Here is a 16,874-nt window from a genome sequence, read left to right as displayed (position 1 = left end):
TTTCCCCTCCATTGTACTATTTCCTGTCATTTGTTTAACTTGATTTTACTTCCCCTGAATTCTTTGCAATTCATTGGAGGTAGTGGGAAGTGGCTTAAATATAAGCAGAATCACTTTGTGATGCACAAACAGCCTGGGATAAGCCATGTCTAATACAATTGTGAAAATTACTTTCTTGAGAAAACAGTCATTCTCTCCACCAGGGAGGTCATTTTTGGATTTTTGTTGTGACTTGTTTCTCATATCTAACCACCACCCCACCCTCCCCCCGCCCCAACCACCACTGGGCCTAAACATGCTATAGTGTCCTAAGCATAGGAGGGACTTCTGGGCTAACTTGCAAGTATGAGAAGGAAGGTGGGGGAGGCCCTTGTATTAGATATGGGGGAGGGAGGGCCAAAGACCCCAGGGTTCTCCTAACGTGGAGATGGCATCACTCTATGAAAGTGAAAGTGAAAGTCTCTCAGTCGTGTCCGACTCCTTGCGACTCCACAGACTATACAGTCCATGGATTTCTCCAGGCCAGAATACTGGAGTGGGTAGCCTTTTCCTTCTCCAGGGGATCTTCCCAACCCAGGGATCAAACCCAGGTCTCCCACATTGCAGGCAGATTCTTTATCAGCTGAGCCACAGGGAAGCCCAGGGAGTGCCTAAAAGCCTCAGGGAGTGATGGACGGGAGCCACCCACCTGGTAGTGAGGGAGGGCTGCTCACTGCCCTGGATGTGGATCGTGCTGAGCTCTTGCATGCTGCGCAGGCGGGTGGCCGGCAAGTTGGAATTGGGCAGGTGTGTGGTTTTCTTACTACGACGGGAGCAGCAGGTGGTCGTGAGGCCCGGGTGGCTGGACAATGAAGGACTCCGTGTGGACGGGTAGTTCTGCATTGAACTCTCCATGCAGTTCTGCTCAAACATCTGCTCATCTATGAACTCGTGGTTCTGTGGGAAGCAGAGGGAGAACAGGTAAGAGAGATAGGAAGTGGGGGCGGGAGGGGGATGAGCTCCAGCACTCTGCCTCTGTTCTGGGCCTTGAGAGGAGGGTGCCCAGCTGCCTGGAGCACCAAGAAGCATTCCGGACCCGGGGGTGTCCCACAGGCATCGAAGGAAGGAAGGAAGAGATTCCCATGGGCGGCCCTGGTCAGCAGACTGAAGGGCGGACACTGCAGTCATGAAATCACAATGTTTCCTGTACTTCATCTACGGCTTTGGCTGAAGGGATATAGAGGGATGTGGAGGGATTTTGTGGCATCCTCAGAGCTGAAGCAAAGACTTGCCGGACTTTGTAGGCTTTGACAGGATTGCCCCCGCAGGGGCAGCAGGCAGGGAGTCCCTGACTGTGAGTAGTGGGTGTGCTAGGTTGTCTTTTTCTGGCTTTACTGGGTGAGGTCCTTATGAATCCTGGGTAAGCATGAGACACAAGATTTTAAAGGCATTGAATTATTCACAGAATTTGGAGAGCTTTGCTCTTGAAGGCCAATGGGGTCACAATGTCAGAGTTATCGTTTCTTTTGATGATTGATTTTTTCCCACCTGGTTATGGGTTGAAGTGAAAGTCAGTTAGTCGTGTCCAACTCTTTGTGACCCCATGGACTGTAGCCTGCTACATCCATGGGATTCTCCAGGCAAGAATACAGGAGTGGGTTGCCATTCTCTTCTCCAGAGGATCTTTCCAACCCAGGGTTTGAACCTGGATCTCCTACGTTGCAGGCAGACTCTGTACCGACTGAGCTGCCAGGGAAGCTGGTTATGGAGTATGGCTCCTTAATACACCTAAAGGCACAGGATTCCCTAGGTCAAGTGTCAGCATGGGGAGGGGATGCTAACAGACTGTCAGTGGAGGCCATCAGGATAGGGTGGAGTGCAACACAGGATGACTATAATGTGGTTGTTTGGCCAAGGTGACTAAACATCTATGGCATGAACAGCCTGGCCAAGGCTGCCAGAGTGAGGAGAAGTAGCATGAGAACAGAGTTCAGAGAGAGAGAGACCAGCCCCGACATTCGATACCAGCAGTTCCCATGGGGTTGGGGGGTGGGGGCATAGACAGACGTGGCACATGGACACTCACAGGATACCAACACTAGTTCCATGTCCCACCACCCCTCCAAGCCCCTGGGGAGGTCAAAAAAGGGAATCAGAAAGGCACAAGAAAACTGGAAGCCTGAGCTGGTCCTGGGTGTGACAGCAGAGGTGGAGTAAGCCCCAGAAGAATCAACAGCGCATGCAGAGAACCAGACCAGGGGGTAAAAAGAGGAGACTCCACAGACTCAGAGGAATCAGAGAGAGAAACATCAATCAAAGTTTTAAAAAGTTATACCTTGATGGTGGAGGTTCGTACAGATAACAGGGGATCATCCACAAGATAGGACAACCCCTACAGGACAACATGCCAACAGAAGATAAAAACACCATTGATTGTACATTCCAGCATTCCCAAGCTCAGTTCTGACATTCAGTCTCTCAATCCCAGCATTTCACCCTCGCTCGCTCCCCGCATTCTTCCTCCTTTGTCCCAGCATTCCACCCCTGGAGTCCAACATTCCTCCCCTAAACCCCAGCATTCCATCTTTTAATCCCAATATCCCCCCACCCCCAATCCGACATTCTTTCCCCCAAATTCGGCATTCCACCCCTTCAATGCCAGCATTCCATCCCTCAATTCCAAGATCTCATTTCTTCAATGCCAACATTCCATCCCTTCAAACCCAGTATTAAATTTCACCCATATCCTTTCAACTTACACATTCCACCCAGCACATGCAACTTGGAAAGGGCAGTTGGGTCCAGGCCTATTTCTTTGGCAAGCTCTGAATCTTTGAGAAAAATTCTAGATATGCATATACAGTTCTTGACTCTATGAAATATTGGATAAATCCTGGAAACTAGGGTTTTCAGAGTACCTTCCCACCTTGGAAGTCCTCATTGGGTTCAACTGCCATCCAATGTCTCCCTTTGTCTCATCTAAGAGTCATCTAATATGTGTTCCCCCCACATCTGGGAGGCCAAGATATGGAATATAGAGAATTAGAAAGTTCCCTCTTTAGTGTGCTGAGCCCTGACTTTGGGCTTTTTGGGGAGGGAGATCCTAGAAAGAAACAGCAAAGTTTCCCTTTGTCCCTCTTTGGTTGTCCAGCCTGACTTCTCCTCCCTCCCCACTATTTCTAACACTTTTGCCAAGGGTCCAGGGTTGGCCCCACTGCCCTTCCTTTCAGCCTGTTGGTGAGGCACAAGCATCATTCCACATTCCAGCTGGGGTACCCTAAGCCATGACTCTATTTTAACAATAAGCCTTTCAGAATCTGAATTCCCTGAGAATCGCAGGGTGGCTAAGACGGGGCGGCACTGGTAAAATCCCTGGCTAGAGCAACATATGCACTGCCTCTTTCATTCACTGTCTCCTGTTTCAAGTGGAGTGGAGGGAGCAGAGGGACCCACAAGTTCCATCCGTCTAGCCCCAGGGTTGGGACAGAAGTTGACATTCTTCTCTGCTGTCTTGTAGCAATCTATTATAAATTCAGCCCTACTTTTGAAGAGTGATGCCCATCAGAACTGAGAAACTATAGACATAGCCCTTAGGCCTCAGTAACTAAGAAATGGGCCATGGGGATGGGGATAGAGGGGTTGTGTGAGAAGTCCAGGGGAATGGCCTCCTCTGTGCCACCGCAGGACAGAGCTGGCCTCCGACCCTTGGGGTCTTCCTTCTGAGGGTTGGTAGAGACCTCATTGCTACTCTTTTGATCTAAGGGGACAGACTTTGACTTCTGAAGCTTGGCCCAAGGTGAGGATGTGGGCACAGAGTTCACACTCGGTAAGTTCTGACCTTAGACAAGGGTCAGGGGTCGGGGATGAGAAAGGAGGTGGCACTGGGCTGGGACTCACAGTGGTTTTTTCCAGGCAGTGCAGCAGGTGATGGTGCTGGCTCTCGATGAGTGAGGTTGTCTTGCCCATGTTCTCCTCTTCTGGGGTGCCCTAGGAAGAAAAGATGAGAGACTGAGCGTAAAGCTGGTGGCTCTCCTTCTCTCCATCTCCTTCATTTCTCCACAGAAGGGAGGAGGGACCAGAAAAATCTGGATGAACCAAATTTTAGGGTCACCCTAGAACATGTTAGCCTTTGGCTAGGGGCACCTAAGCTAAAGCTGGCTTAGGGATACAATGATAACCCTAAGGAAGAGGTATGTGGAGAGGGCTGCTACTGGGGGAAAGTCTGGGGCTTTGGGGCAGAAGTGCTGGTGCCCCTGGGAGGAGAAACCAAGTTCATCCTCCCTTCCACCTCCCGGCCCCAGGTCCTCTGGGCACCTACCAGAAGCTCCAGCGCTTCGTTGAGGAGTCCGTTGCGCTTGCTGTGCAGGTAGGCGTTGGAGCTGCCAGTTTTGGCCACACGGATCCTGGCAAGGCGGGCCTTCTGTGATTGACAGAGATGATAAAAGAGTGAGGGGGACTATTACTCATCAAAGTCCTCCCTCCTTCCCCCAAATTTCATGACCTCTATCCACTCAGTATTGCATCAGGGTATTCCTCATCGCCAGACTGCAGGCCCTTGCAAGGAGCACATGTTAGAGCTCCCTGATTCTCCCCTAGGTTCCAGTGCTTCTCCCTACATTCAGCAGGTTCCCAAATACCAGTTAATTAGGAGAAAATCAGGGAGTGTGTACATGTGGCCTTCAACTCCTCCCCATCTTTCTATTTTTTCCTTAGCATTCATTACTAAGGTAGTATATGTTTTATATAGTTATCTTGTTACTGTCTCTCTCCCCCACCAGAATGTAAAGCTCCTCAAGGTCTGGTTATACATGTGGAATCTAGAAAAATGGTACAGATAAACCTATTTGCAAAGCAGAAATAAAGACACAGACGTAGAGAACAAACGTATGGACCTCAAGCAGGGAAACAAGAGGGTGGGATGAATTGGGAGATTTAGGAGTGACATGTGTACACTGCTGTGCCTGGAATAGATAACTAGTAAGAGCCTGTGGGGGCTTCCCAGATGGTGCTAGTAGGAAAGAACCCGCCTCCAATACAGGCAACATAGAGGGTTCTATCCCTGGGTCGGGGAGAGCCCCTGGAGGAGGGTACGGCAACCCATTCTGATACTCTCGCCTGGAGAATCCCATGGACAGAGGAGCCTGGTGGGCTACAGTCCATAGGGTCACAAAGAGTCAGACATGACTGAAGCGACTTAGCACGCATGCACACAAGAGCCTATGGTACAGAGTGGGGAACTCTACTCAGTGCAATGTGGTGACCTAGATGGGAGGGGCATTCATAAGGGAGAGGAAATGTGTATACAAATGGGTGATTCACTACACTCTACAGCAGAAACTAGTTACAATGTTGTAAAGCAACTATACCCCAATAAATAAAAAAACAAAGTCCTCGAAGGTAGCGGTTTTTGTTTTGTTCACTGGTATCTCTCCAGTGCCTAGCAAGTTGTAAATCAATAGATGAATTTACAATTTCATGTCTGTCTTTGGGGTATGTCTCTATATGTCTGTTTTGTCGTGCATGTCTATGGGAATGAATGTATACGTGTGTATGTGTGACAAGGGGCCCAATGTGGGTGACAGAGGGGAAGATGGAACATATTTCCATACACCACCCTGGCTTGAGCTATGTTAGTTGCTCAGTCGTGTTTGACTCTTTGCAACCCCATGGACTGTAGCCTGCTGGGCTCTTCTGTCCCTGGAAGTCTCCAGGCAAGAATACTGCAGTGGGTAGCCATTCCCTTCTTCAAAGGATCTTCCTGACCCAGGGATCAAACCTGGGTCTCCCCCATTACAGACAGATTCCTTACTGTCTGAGCCGCCAGGGAAGCCCCAGCCTTAGCTATGGCACCAGAAATCTCCTCAGCTCCATTCTGGGAGGCCTGTAGCAGTATCCCACAGGAAGACTGCATGGGACCTCAGCCATGCATGCTCATCTCTCCTGCTTGCAGAAGCCATGGGAGAGGCGGGACATGCTGCATAGGTTGGCTTCTTGTCTCCTTCCCAATAAACATAATCGGTGTCACCATGACAGCAGCACTATCGCGGAGTGAGGCCTAACAGGAAAGAGGCTTCAGGAGGGAGAAGGGATGGGTAGAGGGCTTCCTGCTGGTTTAAAAACATGCAGCTTCACGTTTGGGCTCTTGTGGATCTAGACCCAGCTCCAGGAAGCAGAGGAGCCCACGTGGACTAACAGCCCTCTTTTAGGCCAGAGGGGTCCTTCCTCCTGCCTCAGGGAAAATCCACACTTAACTTCAGCATAGACTCTGAACAGAGGCGTCCTTGAAAAATTGTGGTGATTTTCATTTCTTGTTGCCTTCTCCCCAGCGTGGGCAAATGTCCTCCCCAAGTGCCCTGTTGGTCTGGCTCATCTGTTGGGGGCCAGAGTGAGGTACTCTGCCCATGACAAAGGTCATGAGGAAGGAGGCTCGATGTACGCAAAGGCGGGATCGAGCCTCAGGAGTCCCCCTGGAAATCCTCGAGCATCTACCCCCATAATCAGAGCCTGCCTACTTTACTACTTTGTGCTCTCACCTACACCTCTGACTTTACGGGGGGCTGTCCCCCACCACCTCTTTCGGAGAAGGAGTTGACTTAGAGCTCCAGTTAATAAAAACTCCTGGGTGTGACAAGAGTGTTTTAACCTACAAACTCCTCTGAAGGTTCTCTGGCCTGCCTGACAGGCTTGTCCGGCCACATGTGATCGCTCACAGCCTCCCAACCGTGAGAGGCACGAGATGCTTTAAACCTTCTAAAAACAGGTTCCTTAGAAAAGTTAGAAAACTATTAGTATAAGTATAATGGGCTGATTAGAAATTGTATTGGTGAAGGGTTTTTCATTTGTTGAGCCAATATTTGTTGCTAAGTCTCCACATCCCCTGCCCTTACACACATTAATGAATATATAGAAGAAATAAGTATTAACCTTTGATATTAATCACGTTAGACCTTAGGCTAAGTAAATTCTTTCCTTAACTAAAACCCACTACACCCTCACCCTATAGGAATGTAACTTTATTTGGGTGGCATCTGTTTTAAGAATAATCACCCCTGGAGAAATAAGTGTCCTGGTTGACTGACCGTTGTCACAAGGAGAGGGTCGTAAATTGTCAGCAGGCCCCCCTGGCCAGAAGATGATGTAACACCCCTAAGACCTCTGTATACACTTGTATGAAGCACCTGACTTTAATAAAAGTCAGGACTGCTGTCCCCACGTGACTTTTGTATAACATCTCAGTGTATAAAAACAGACTCTGGAAAATAAAGAATTGGGATCAGTTTCTCGAAATACTGGTCTCCCCATGTCGCTCTCTCTCTCACTCTGGCTGAGTCTCCATCTGGAGCTCGGAACCCGCCATGCTTACTAATTATGCCTGGGCTTCTAAGATCCGACCGGGGAGGCCTCAGTGTCTCCTCTCCTTCGGGAGAACAGAAGGACGCCTGTGGCCTACGTAAGTGGTGCAAACTTCTTGTCTTGAAGTTTTATTGGTCTCCCGCGTAAACCAAGCCACTCAGCCTCTTTTCTCCACTGAATTTTCCTACTGAGCTATCCTTATTCTATTACTCTTTATATCTTTAATTAATATCTAATTGAAGCTATTGTATCCTGACCCTCACTGATGCCGTCCCCGCTTCGAATACCCTGGATCAGCTGGGGCTGGACCCCAGCACTCATCCACTAAAAGGAGGCCAGGGACTTGGCTTCTGGCTCTCAACAGAAGCGCAAAGAACACATGATACCTATCGTGTTCTGGGAAACCCCCCTGTGGCCAGGATGTCCTTGCAGGGACAAGTCAGCGACCTTCCCTGGTTTCTAAATATGGGGAAGAGGTCAGCACCTGAGCCTGGAAGATCTGCCTGTATATCTGAGAAAGAACTCTCCTCTAGATCGAGAATGAAAAGAGGAAGCTGGGAGAGAAAGGGCGGTGAGCAAGCCCCTCATTCCTCTTCTCTCTGAGCAAAGAACATACATTCAAGTTGCAGGACAGTTCTCCTCCCAGGGATGCAGCTCCACCTCTCCCCTCCATTCCATGTCTGCATTCACACAAGTCCTCCATCATTTGAGGATGTGCTGTTATTGTTTTGGGTGAGTGCTGGGTGTTGAGAGCCGCATATGGAAATCCAATTGTGTCAAGCTCATTATAGCCTTATATAATTTGATTGCACCACTTAGAGCCAGACCTTTCTTGTATCTGGGCTCTGTCTTCATTACTTTCTTGAGATGAAAGATTCTCCTGCTCTCCTCTGTGGCACTTCTTTTAATCTTATCTTACCCTGGGCTCTATTAAGGCAACAGATTGTCATATCAAATGCACTATATCGTTTAATCATTTCTCACACAGGATAAAGAGGTCTGCAATGTATTCACAGAACCCTACCCAGCACATGTAATTTGGTGAGGACTTTTGGCTTGACTTTGAGCTCCTGAGGGCCAGAGTCTGTGGTTTATGCACATTTTCATCTTAAGCACCTAGCACAGAGCTTTGCACTGAATGTTTGCTCAAGTGAGGCTTGTGATGGCCCAGGAAGGAAGATGATCCTACACAGTTGGCCAGAAATCCACGTTAAAAAAGCCACTGTGATGCACTCAGTCCTTGTGTGGGCTGGTTAGCCTCCCTCTCTTCTATGGCCAGAAGTACAGTGTAAGAGTTAAAGGAATGTGGATATCATCTAGGCTGTTTTAAAGACAAAGAAATGGAAAAAAAAAAAAAAAAAGATAAAGACAAGGAAATGGAGGATGTGAGGGGAAGGGACTTTTTCAGGGCAAGACTTCAGCTCAGATCTTCCAACCTTCAGGCCAATGCTGCTTCCATAACATCCCTCTTCTTCCCTACATTTAAGCTCCATTCGGGCAAGTTTTAACCTGATGAACAAAGCCCAAAACTTGCATTTTCAACAGCTGTGGAGATTCCAGGTTTGGAGGAGAGGTCAGGATGGAGGATTCTGCCACCCTGGGGACAGTTCCTGGTACAGGCTAATAAGCCCAAGAATTCTGGGGGCCCCTAGGAGCCTTTCACGATGAAGCACTTCCTGGCTGGCTGGCTGCCAGGTGTCCTTGGAGCGTGAGTATCGACATCTCTGCCCTGGGAGAGGCAGAGGAAGGAGAAAGGGAGAGAACTGGAAAAGCCGAAAGAGACCATGGGCAATTGCACTCTTAAGCATTCATCTCAGAGAAAAGAAAAGTTTTATTCGCACACAAACCTGCAAGCGGCTGTTAACAGCAGCTTTACTTGTAATAACTCAATGTCCCTCAACATGCAAATTGGTAATCATAACTGGGATGCACCCATACCAGGGAATACTACTCAGGAAGGAAAAGGAACAGACTACTAATTCACCTGACTTGGGTGAATCTCGAGGAAATTACAACAAAATGGGAAAAGCCAGTCTCCAAAGGTTACCTACTATATAAGCCCATTGATATACCATTTAAAAGATGAAAACATTTTATAAAGGGAGGACAGATAAATGGCTTTCAGGGTTTAGAGACAGGGTGGAGGGGTGTTGGGGGGAGTGGTTGTAAGAGATACAGTGGAAGGGATCCTTGTGGTGTTGAAACTGTGTTGTATCTTGACTGAGGTGGGGGATGTGTGATCTTGCATAGGTGATAAAACGGTATCAAACATCACACAGAGGCACACATGGGCACAAGCAAAACCAGGCAAGTCTGAATAGGCTTGGTGGGTTGTAGCTATGTCAATGCCCTTGCATTGGATATGATAATTTTATAGCTACATGTGTATCTATAATTATTTCAATGAAAATCCCCACTCAGATGTCCCCCTCTCTCTGTCCACTGCCTCCTTACTCGATCTCCAGCTCACCTGGCTTAGAGGAGCCAGTCTCTGTAGCAAAGAGTCATGGAATCATTTCAGCAATAAGTAAGTAAATAAGTAAGTGATAGTCACTCAGTCATGCCCGACTCTTTGCGACCCCATGAGCTGCAGCCCACCAGGCTCCGCTGTCCATGAGATTTTCCAGGCCAAGGATACTGGAGTGGGTTGCCATTTCCTTCTCCAGGAGATCTTCCCAACCCAGGGATTGAACCCGGGTCTCCTGCACTGCAGGCAGATTCTTTACCAACTGAGCTACAAAGGAGGCCCTAATCCCAAGCAAATCAGTCATAATGGGAAAGGATGACAAGTTTTTGGTCCTTTCCTTTCCACCCGAGGCACATGGGCTAGTGCTTACCCTCATGACTCCTGAGTATGTGGTCTCATCAGCTCCCCTGACCTCCTTCCTGGCCCATCTCTCCACTCCCCACTGAGTCCTCTGACCTGCCTGCCTTACCTCACTACTGTGGTAGACCTGGGGCTGGAAGCAAGCAGTATTCTTGTGTTGTCTTTTTTCCCTTCTCACAAGAAGCCCAAGGTGAAAAAGACAGAGCTGAGTGGACCATGAGGAGGGACAGTATCCAGGCAACATGAAAACACTATGAATATTTACTTTGATTTACTCCCTCTTTGAGGGAGAGCAAAGAAGGAGTGGGAGGAGGGAAGCAGAGGGAGGAACTCTTGTCCTGGGGGGCTAGAAGGAGGAAGACGCCCAAGCTGATTCCTCGTGTATCTTAATCACATAGGATGAACTTTGTGAAGTTGTGTGGAGAAATGGCTCCCACAGCATTCTTTGCAGAGGGCAAAATGACAGCGGACGTGATGCTCTAAGAAGCAGGTAAGGGCATGAGCACAGAAGGGAAGGGAGTGCAGGGGCGGGTGAAACCCTGCTGGAGTAGGGCTGCTGTGGGCTGATGTGAGAGCTGAGGATTCCAGGAACCTTTACTGCTCTTCAAAAACCCTGTGTCAGCCCTGGAGGGTATGGTAGGCAGTGGGGGATGGGGTTGCCATTGCTATAGGACCCCTGGCCCTTCAGGGCTTTGCTGCTGCTGCTGCTAAGTCGCTTCAGTCGTGTCCGACTCTGTGCGACCCCTTAGACGGCAACCCACAAGGCTCCCCTGTCCCTGGGATTCTCCAGGCAAGAACACTGGAGTGGGTTGCCATTTCCTTCTCCAATGCATGGAAGTGAAAAGTGAAAGTGAAGTTGCTCAGTCGTGTCTGACTCTTAGCAATCCTATGGACTGCAGCCTACCAGGCTCCTCTGTCCGTGGGATTTTCCAGGCAAGAGTACAGGAGTGGATTGCCATTGCCTTCTCCGCTTCAGGGCTTTAGGCTCTTTGATTTGGAAAGGAGATCCCAGTTTCTTCCTGCCCCCTTTTTAAGGACAGCATAATGAATGTAGATATTGTTTCACACTTGCCAGCTGACTTGAATGGGGAAAGAGATAAGACTTCTATTTTGGGGCTAGCTCACAGGGGATGGGGGTGGGGAAGCCCTGACCTTGAGTAAAGAGGTAGAAACTGGTGCTGGAAGGGATGGAGAGGACTGCAGATCAACCCAAGGCAGGCTGACAACATCACAGATCCCAGTCAGGATAAGTCAAAGTATGTCATTCCACAGGCAGAGGGAGACAGTAGGGCAAGGAGATGACCACCGGGGCACACAAAAGGGGAGATGTTGGAAGTGGGGACAAACTGGATTTATTACATAACTATGTGATATATATTATCAAGTATGGTGGTGGTTTAGTCGCTAAGTTGTGTCTAACTCTTGCTATCTCATAGACTATAGCCTGCCAGACCCCTTTGTCCATGGGATTTTCCCAGGCAAGAATACTGGAGTGGGTTGCCTGGATTGTCATCTCCTTTTCCAGTGGATCTTCCCAACCCAGAGGTCAAACGTGGGTCTCCTGCATTACATGTAGATTCTTGACCAGTGAGACACCAGGGAAACCCCCATTAAGTATTTTTGCATGCACATTATTATACATTTCAGAGCTAACTTTCATGAACTTTGAGACTTCGTTTCAGTCAGCATACACAGACGTGTTCTGAAATTCTGGATCCCTCTGATATGTCAAGGAAGCTCTGCCACTGGGGAGTTATCTCTGCAAAAGCAAGGCCAGGAGAGAGGCTCACATGGTGAGGAAGTAACCCAGCTGCACAGCATGGGGCCTGGCACAGAGTAGGTGCTCAGTAAACATGTGTGGAATGAATGAATGAAGAAAGAATACAATAAGGACATAATGTTTCAGACCTCCCTAAGCGACTCTTTCAGGTCCCCCTGTTCCATTGTATCCAGAAAGGCTTTGACAGTACCCTCCTGGAGGTTGAGATGCTGCTGAAGGGGGAGTATTTCAGTTTAGATCAGAAGAGAAAGGAAAAACTGCTCCCTGGGTCCAAGAACCTTCACCAGCCAAAAACGCAGGTGAACTGGCTCAGAGGGTGAGGTGGAGGCCCGTCAGGAAAGGAGGCTTCTCTCTGGGCACCAAAACCTTCAGGCATTTTTCCTTATCCTGTTCGCCCTGCCCGGCCTCCCTAAGGCGTGCTCACTGGACATCGCTGGAAACCTTTCCAGGACCCATGCTTAGTCTCCCGACTGTCAAGGGCAGTTCTATGCCCTATCCTACAATACCCTGAGGTGACTAAAGCCTGCTGTGCAATTTGTCCCTGAACTCAATGGCCTCAGAATGTTCTCCTTTCAGAGTATTCATTTTTCTTTTTAGCAAATTTATTTTTGTCACTCTGTTTGGTATAGGCTATTACAGGGTACTGAAAAGCGATCATGCTCCCCAGCAAGCTCTTGGCTGTGGAAGGGAGGAGCCCAGGCACTGCCCAGTGTTAGTAGCTGTGGTCTAGGAGGGGTGGACAGGGCCCAAGGAAACTGCACAGAATATTCACAAGGAGAACATTGGCTTGTGGGTAATTGAGAGTTTGAGGCCTTGCGCAGCTGACCGTGGTTGGCGTGCAGGACACTGGTAGGTGGGAAGGCACCTAGGGTTGCTTACCTTCCAAAGCCAGAGGCCATCTGTACAGGGATTCTCCCAGGAGCTCAGTGTGACAGACACACAAGGCCAAGGGCACCCTCTCGGTGTGGCCTACCCCCTGCCAGGTCTGAGGCTTACCTTCTGTGCCCTGCGTTTATCTGCTCTCTGATTCTGGTGGTAAATCCGGCTGAAGTTGGAAACGATCACAGGGACCGGCAGGGCAATGACGAGGACACCGCTCAGCGAGCAGATGGAACCGAAGATCTTTCCTGCAATCGTCTTGGGCACCATGTCTCCATATCTGCAAGACGAAGACAAGCAGGTGTAAGGAGGAGGGGCCATTTGGGAAACAATCAGGCTCCCCTGCTAATCATTCACCCATTTATTCATTCATTCATTGGACAGTTCTTTAGGTGCCTGCTATGTGTCAGGTACTATGATACCCTCTGCGAGTGAACAAAACAGACAAGGTCCTTATGTTCACAGAGCCAGCCTCCTTCCAGGGGAAGACCATAACACTTAAGTGAATATATAAAAATGCTGTAACTTCTGGCTCTTTCCAGGGAGAGAATAGAGATAGTGCAGTTCAGGGTTGAGGGAGAGTGGTCAGAAAGGCCTCCCTGAGGAGGTAACATTTAAGCTAAGACCTGAAGGTAAAGAATCCAGTCGTGCCACACACTTGGGGCAGAGCGTACCAGGCAGAGGGAACAGACTGGACGGAGGCCCTGAGGCAGGAAGGGGCTTGCCCTGTCCTAGAAACAGTGAAAGGGCCATCAGGACCGGCACACAGGGCAGGTGGGGAGTTCTACAAAAGGAGACTGAGGCAGCAGGTGGGGGCCAGGCAGGGCCGACCATGCGGGGTCCATCCCAAGTGCAAAGAGGAGCCATGGACAAGCTTCAAGCAGAACAACACGATTTCTCTTATGGTAATAAAAATAACAAAGAGTAAACCGCCTTCTATTTATGTGAAAACTTATAGTTTACAAAGCACATTTACACATTTGACTCACAGAAGCTCCACAAACCCTGTGAACTTGGAACCCCGATCATCACTGGACAGATGCAGGAATCGAGGCTCAGAGGCATGAAGTGGATTGCTCGTGTTTGGGTACAGCTGGGAACAAAACCCACACCTCCTGCTTTCTCCTCTTTTCACCTCATCCCACTGTCTTAAAGGGGTCTATGAGTTCCAAAACTCAGCCCCTTAAACTGTGAAGCCACTTTGGGACAGTGCCAGCCCCTCTCAGAGCTCAGAGAAACTCTCCTAAGTACTTCACACCTTGGCAGCCACCCCCTGGGACCGGCTTGGCCTGGCTCCTGCTCAGCCCCAGGCAAACAGGCCAGAGCCTTCTCCTCCAATCAATAAGATATGCTCAGCTGCAGTTAAGTGTTTAGCCTCTTCTTTATTGAGATCATTTAAAGGCCACGTTAAGTAAAGAACTGTGACAACTCCTTTGGCCAAAGCCAGAACCACAACCTCTCCCCACCTCTGTGCCCTCTGGGTGTCCGAAGCAGAAACAGCCTTAGGGTGACCTGGAATTGTTGCTACTGAAATTGTGAGGCTCCAAGTCACTTGTCCTGAAGGACCCAGGTGTCCTGGGGTCCAGAAAGACTGTGGAAGGCGATGGGGGAGCCATTGCAGAACTGTGAAGTTCTCACCCCTAACCCTAAGGGCTTGGTCAAAGGTGTGCCATGGTTGACACATACTTGGATGAATGACCACATTTAAGCTTCTCAACACCCTTCTTCCTTCTTCTTCAGTGTCGAGGCCCTTTGTTCCGGCTCAAGCTGTCTCAGTCATACCACTGAGAGCTCCTTTGGAAGCACTGATGCTAGGTTTGCCTTCTCTGCCAAGATGCTCAGGAGTGGCTTCCAGTGAAGCGGTCCCGATCCTGGCTCTGATAAGACTCCCCTAGCTCCACCTGAAATCACAGGGTGACCTTGGGGGAATGTGACTATGGGCCTCAGTTTCCTTGTCTCAAAAATGAAGATAATAACTAACCTAGGTCATAATTCTATTGTATTTTTTGTTGTTGTTTAGTTGGTGAGTCATGTCTGACTCTTTTGTGACCCCATAGACTGTAGCCTGGCAGGCTCCTCTGTCCATAGCATTTCCCAGGCAAGAATATCGGAGTAGGTTGCCAGTTCCTTCTCCAGGGGATCTTCCTGACTCAGAGATTGAACACACGTCTCCTGCATGGTAGGCAGATTCCTAACCACTGGGCCACCTGGGAAGCCCCACTGTGACGTGTACAGCTCTACAAACAGTAAGTACTTTTACTTTTACTTAGGCATTCTAAAAACCATGGTCTCTGTTGCTGATGAGCTGATTGTTCCAAGTTCTAACCATCCAAGTGATGAAGAAATTCTTAGATAACATGATTGAAAGGTGGACATTGGGTACGTGACCATGGGTGAAAATGAGGCATGGTAGGAGTTTGTAAGAACAGTGTCAGGAAGGCTACATTTCAGTGATTGAGGTTGTGAAAAGTGCTAAGAACAACAGGGAGGTTGTTTTCGCCACTGGAAGGAAAGTTACTCATCTGCTGGGCAGATGGTCTGCTGGAAACAGACGATAGAGAGAAAGCTGACCAATGCAACTCCCATGCACTTTCTGCCTTCTCCATGAAGAAGAACCTGCTTTATCTTGGGAAGGCAGGGACAAATGTGGAAAAAAAGTATCCAGAGCTTGAAGTAGGGGAGAGGAGAGCAGGCAAGTGGCCAGCTGTCTTCAGTGGATTCCCATCACAAGCCCACCTGGATCCTAACCCAGGAGACAGGAGGAATGTGCAGATGGTGTTATAGAACCACTGCTCATGGTGGCTGAGAAATCATGATGTTGCAGAGAAATACCAGAAGGCTAAAGTATCAGTATCTTTAAAGAAGGGGAAAGGAGGTCTAAGGAACCACAGACCAGCAGGCTTGGCATCCATGGATTCTGTCAACCAATTGCTGGCAGAATTTGAGAGTGGATTATTAAGCAGACAGCTTTCGAGCACTTGGAAAATAAGCTGCATTGGTTCACTAAGCACATATCTTGCCAGATGACCCTTATCTCCTGTTTGGAGAGGGTTAACCGGCTACAGACGTACTGCATCGTGATTGCAGCAAGGTGCGTTCCTGCCCAGTTCTCTACACACTGGGCGAGCTGGAGGAATGGGGAGGGGACAGCAGCGTGGCTAGCAGGCACTAAGCAACCGTCTTGAGTCTTCCGGCCCTTCTCAAAGATGACCAACAACGGTCCCAGGACAACAAAGGAAGTTCCTGATTTTCATGTTAGAAGGGTGTCCTTCAGTGAGAGAGTAATAAGCAAATGAAATGAAGATGGGATCTAAATTCAGGTCTCCTTTGGTGCATTCCAGAATTTTTTACCAACTCATTTCAGGCCAGAAGGAGGCAGTGTGGCCTAATGATTGAGAGAGGAAACTGGCTTCAGATCTGGGGTTGAACTAGAGCCAAATGTTACTTACTAAATAGTTAAATGTCCTTGGGGAAGTTACGTAACCTGAGCCTCTACCAATATAAATGGGTTTTATAAACCTAACTTACAAGGTTGTTGTGAAAATTAATGAGATAATTCAGAAGAAGCCCTCGATGCTTTATCTGGGTAAATGTAAATTCTCTATGAATAGCCAGTGCGGAGGGCATCCAATATTTCGTCTGCTAATATCTTACTCACTCCTAGGAACTGAACCCTTCCCCTCCCCATTATGACATAAACTCTGTTCAGAAGAACAGGGTCTCAGAGGAGCTGCTATATTATTACAAGCCTTCCCCAATATCCCTGCTTCCACTGGGAAGCTTTTTAGAGCATTTTCAACACCTCTAATAGAAACTTAGTACTCATCTTGCAGTAATCATTCCACACTCCACCCTAATTTAGCCCTGCTGCTGCTGCTGCTAAGTCGCTTCAGTCGTGTCCGACTCTGTGCGACCCCATAGACAGCAGCCCATCGGGCTCCACCGTCCCTGGGATACTCCAGGCAGGAACACTGGAGTGGGTTGCCATTTCCTTCTCCAATGCATGAAAGTGAAAAGTGAAAGTGAAGTCACTCAGTCATGTCCGACTCTTAGCGA

General features: G+C 48.8%; 1 protein-coding gene across 2 annotated transcripts in view; it reads right to left on the bottom strand.

The window, feature by feature from the left end:
* The window catches only part of KCND3 (potassium voltage-gated channel subfamily D member 3), a 224,720-nt gene that overhangs the window by 5,683 nt on the left and 202,163 nt on the right, over window positions 1-16,874 (bottom strand). The window contains exons 2-6 of one of the 2 annotated variants that reach the window (NM_001191378.1): window positions 12,936-13,098; window positions 4,298-4,399; window positions 3,877-3,966; window positions 2,315-2,371; window positions 689-936 (exon numbers count right to left, since the gene is read on the bottom strand). In NM_001191378.1, coding sequence (NP_001178307.1) covers window positions 689-936; window positions 2,315-2,371; window positions 3,877-3,966; window positions 4,298-4,399; window positions 12,936-13,098 — 660 coding nt within the window. The remainder of the gene's footprint in view (window positions 1-688; window positions 937-2,314; window positions 2,372-3,876; window positions 3,967-4,297; window positions 4,400-12,935; window positions 13,099-16,874) is intronic. The other variant, XM_024989618.1, reaches the window with a different exon arrangement.

The sequence above is a fragment of the Bos taurus genome, chromosome 3 (assembly GCF_002263795.3).
Source record: "Bos taurus isolate L1 Dominette 01449 registration number 42190680 breed Hereford chromosome 3, ARS-UCD2.0, whole genome shotgun sequence".
NCBI classification, from domain to species: Eukaryota; Metazoa; Chordata; class Mammalia; order Artiodactyla; family Bovidae; genus Bos; species Bos taurus.
Note: the sequence above shows the minus strand (reverse complement) of the source record. Positions and strands in the feature narration are given on the sequence as shown.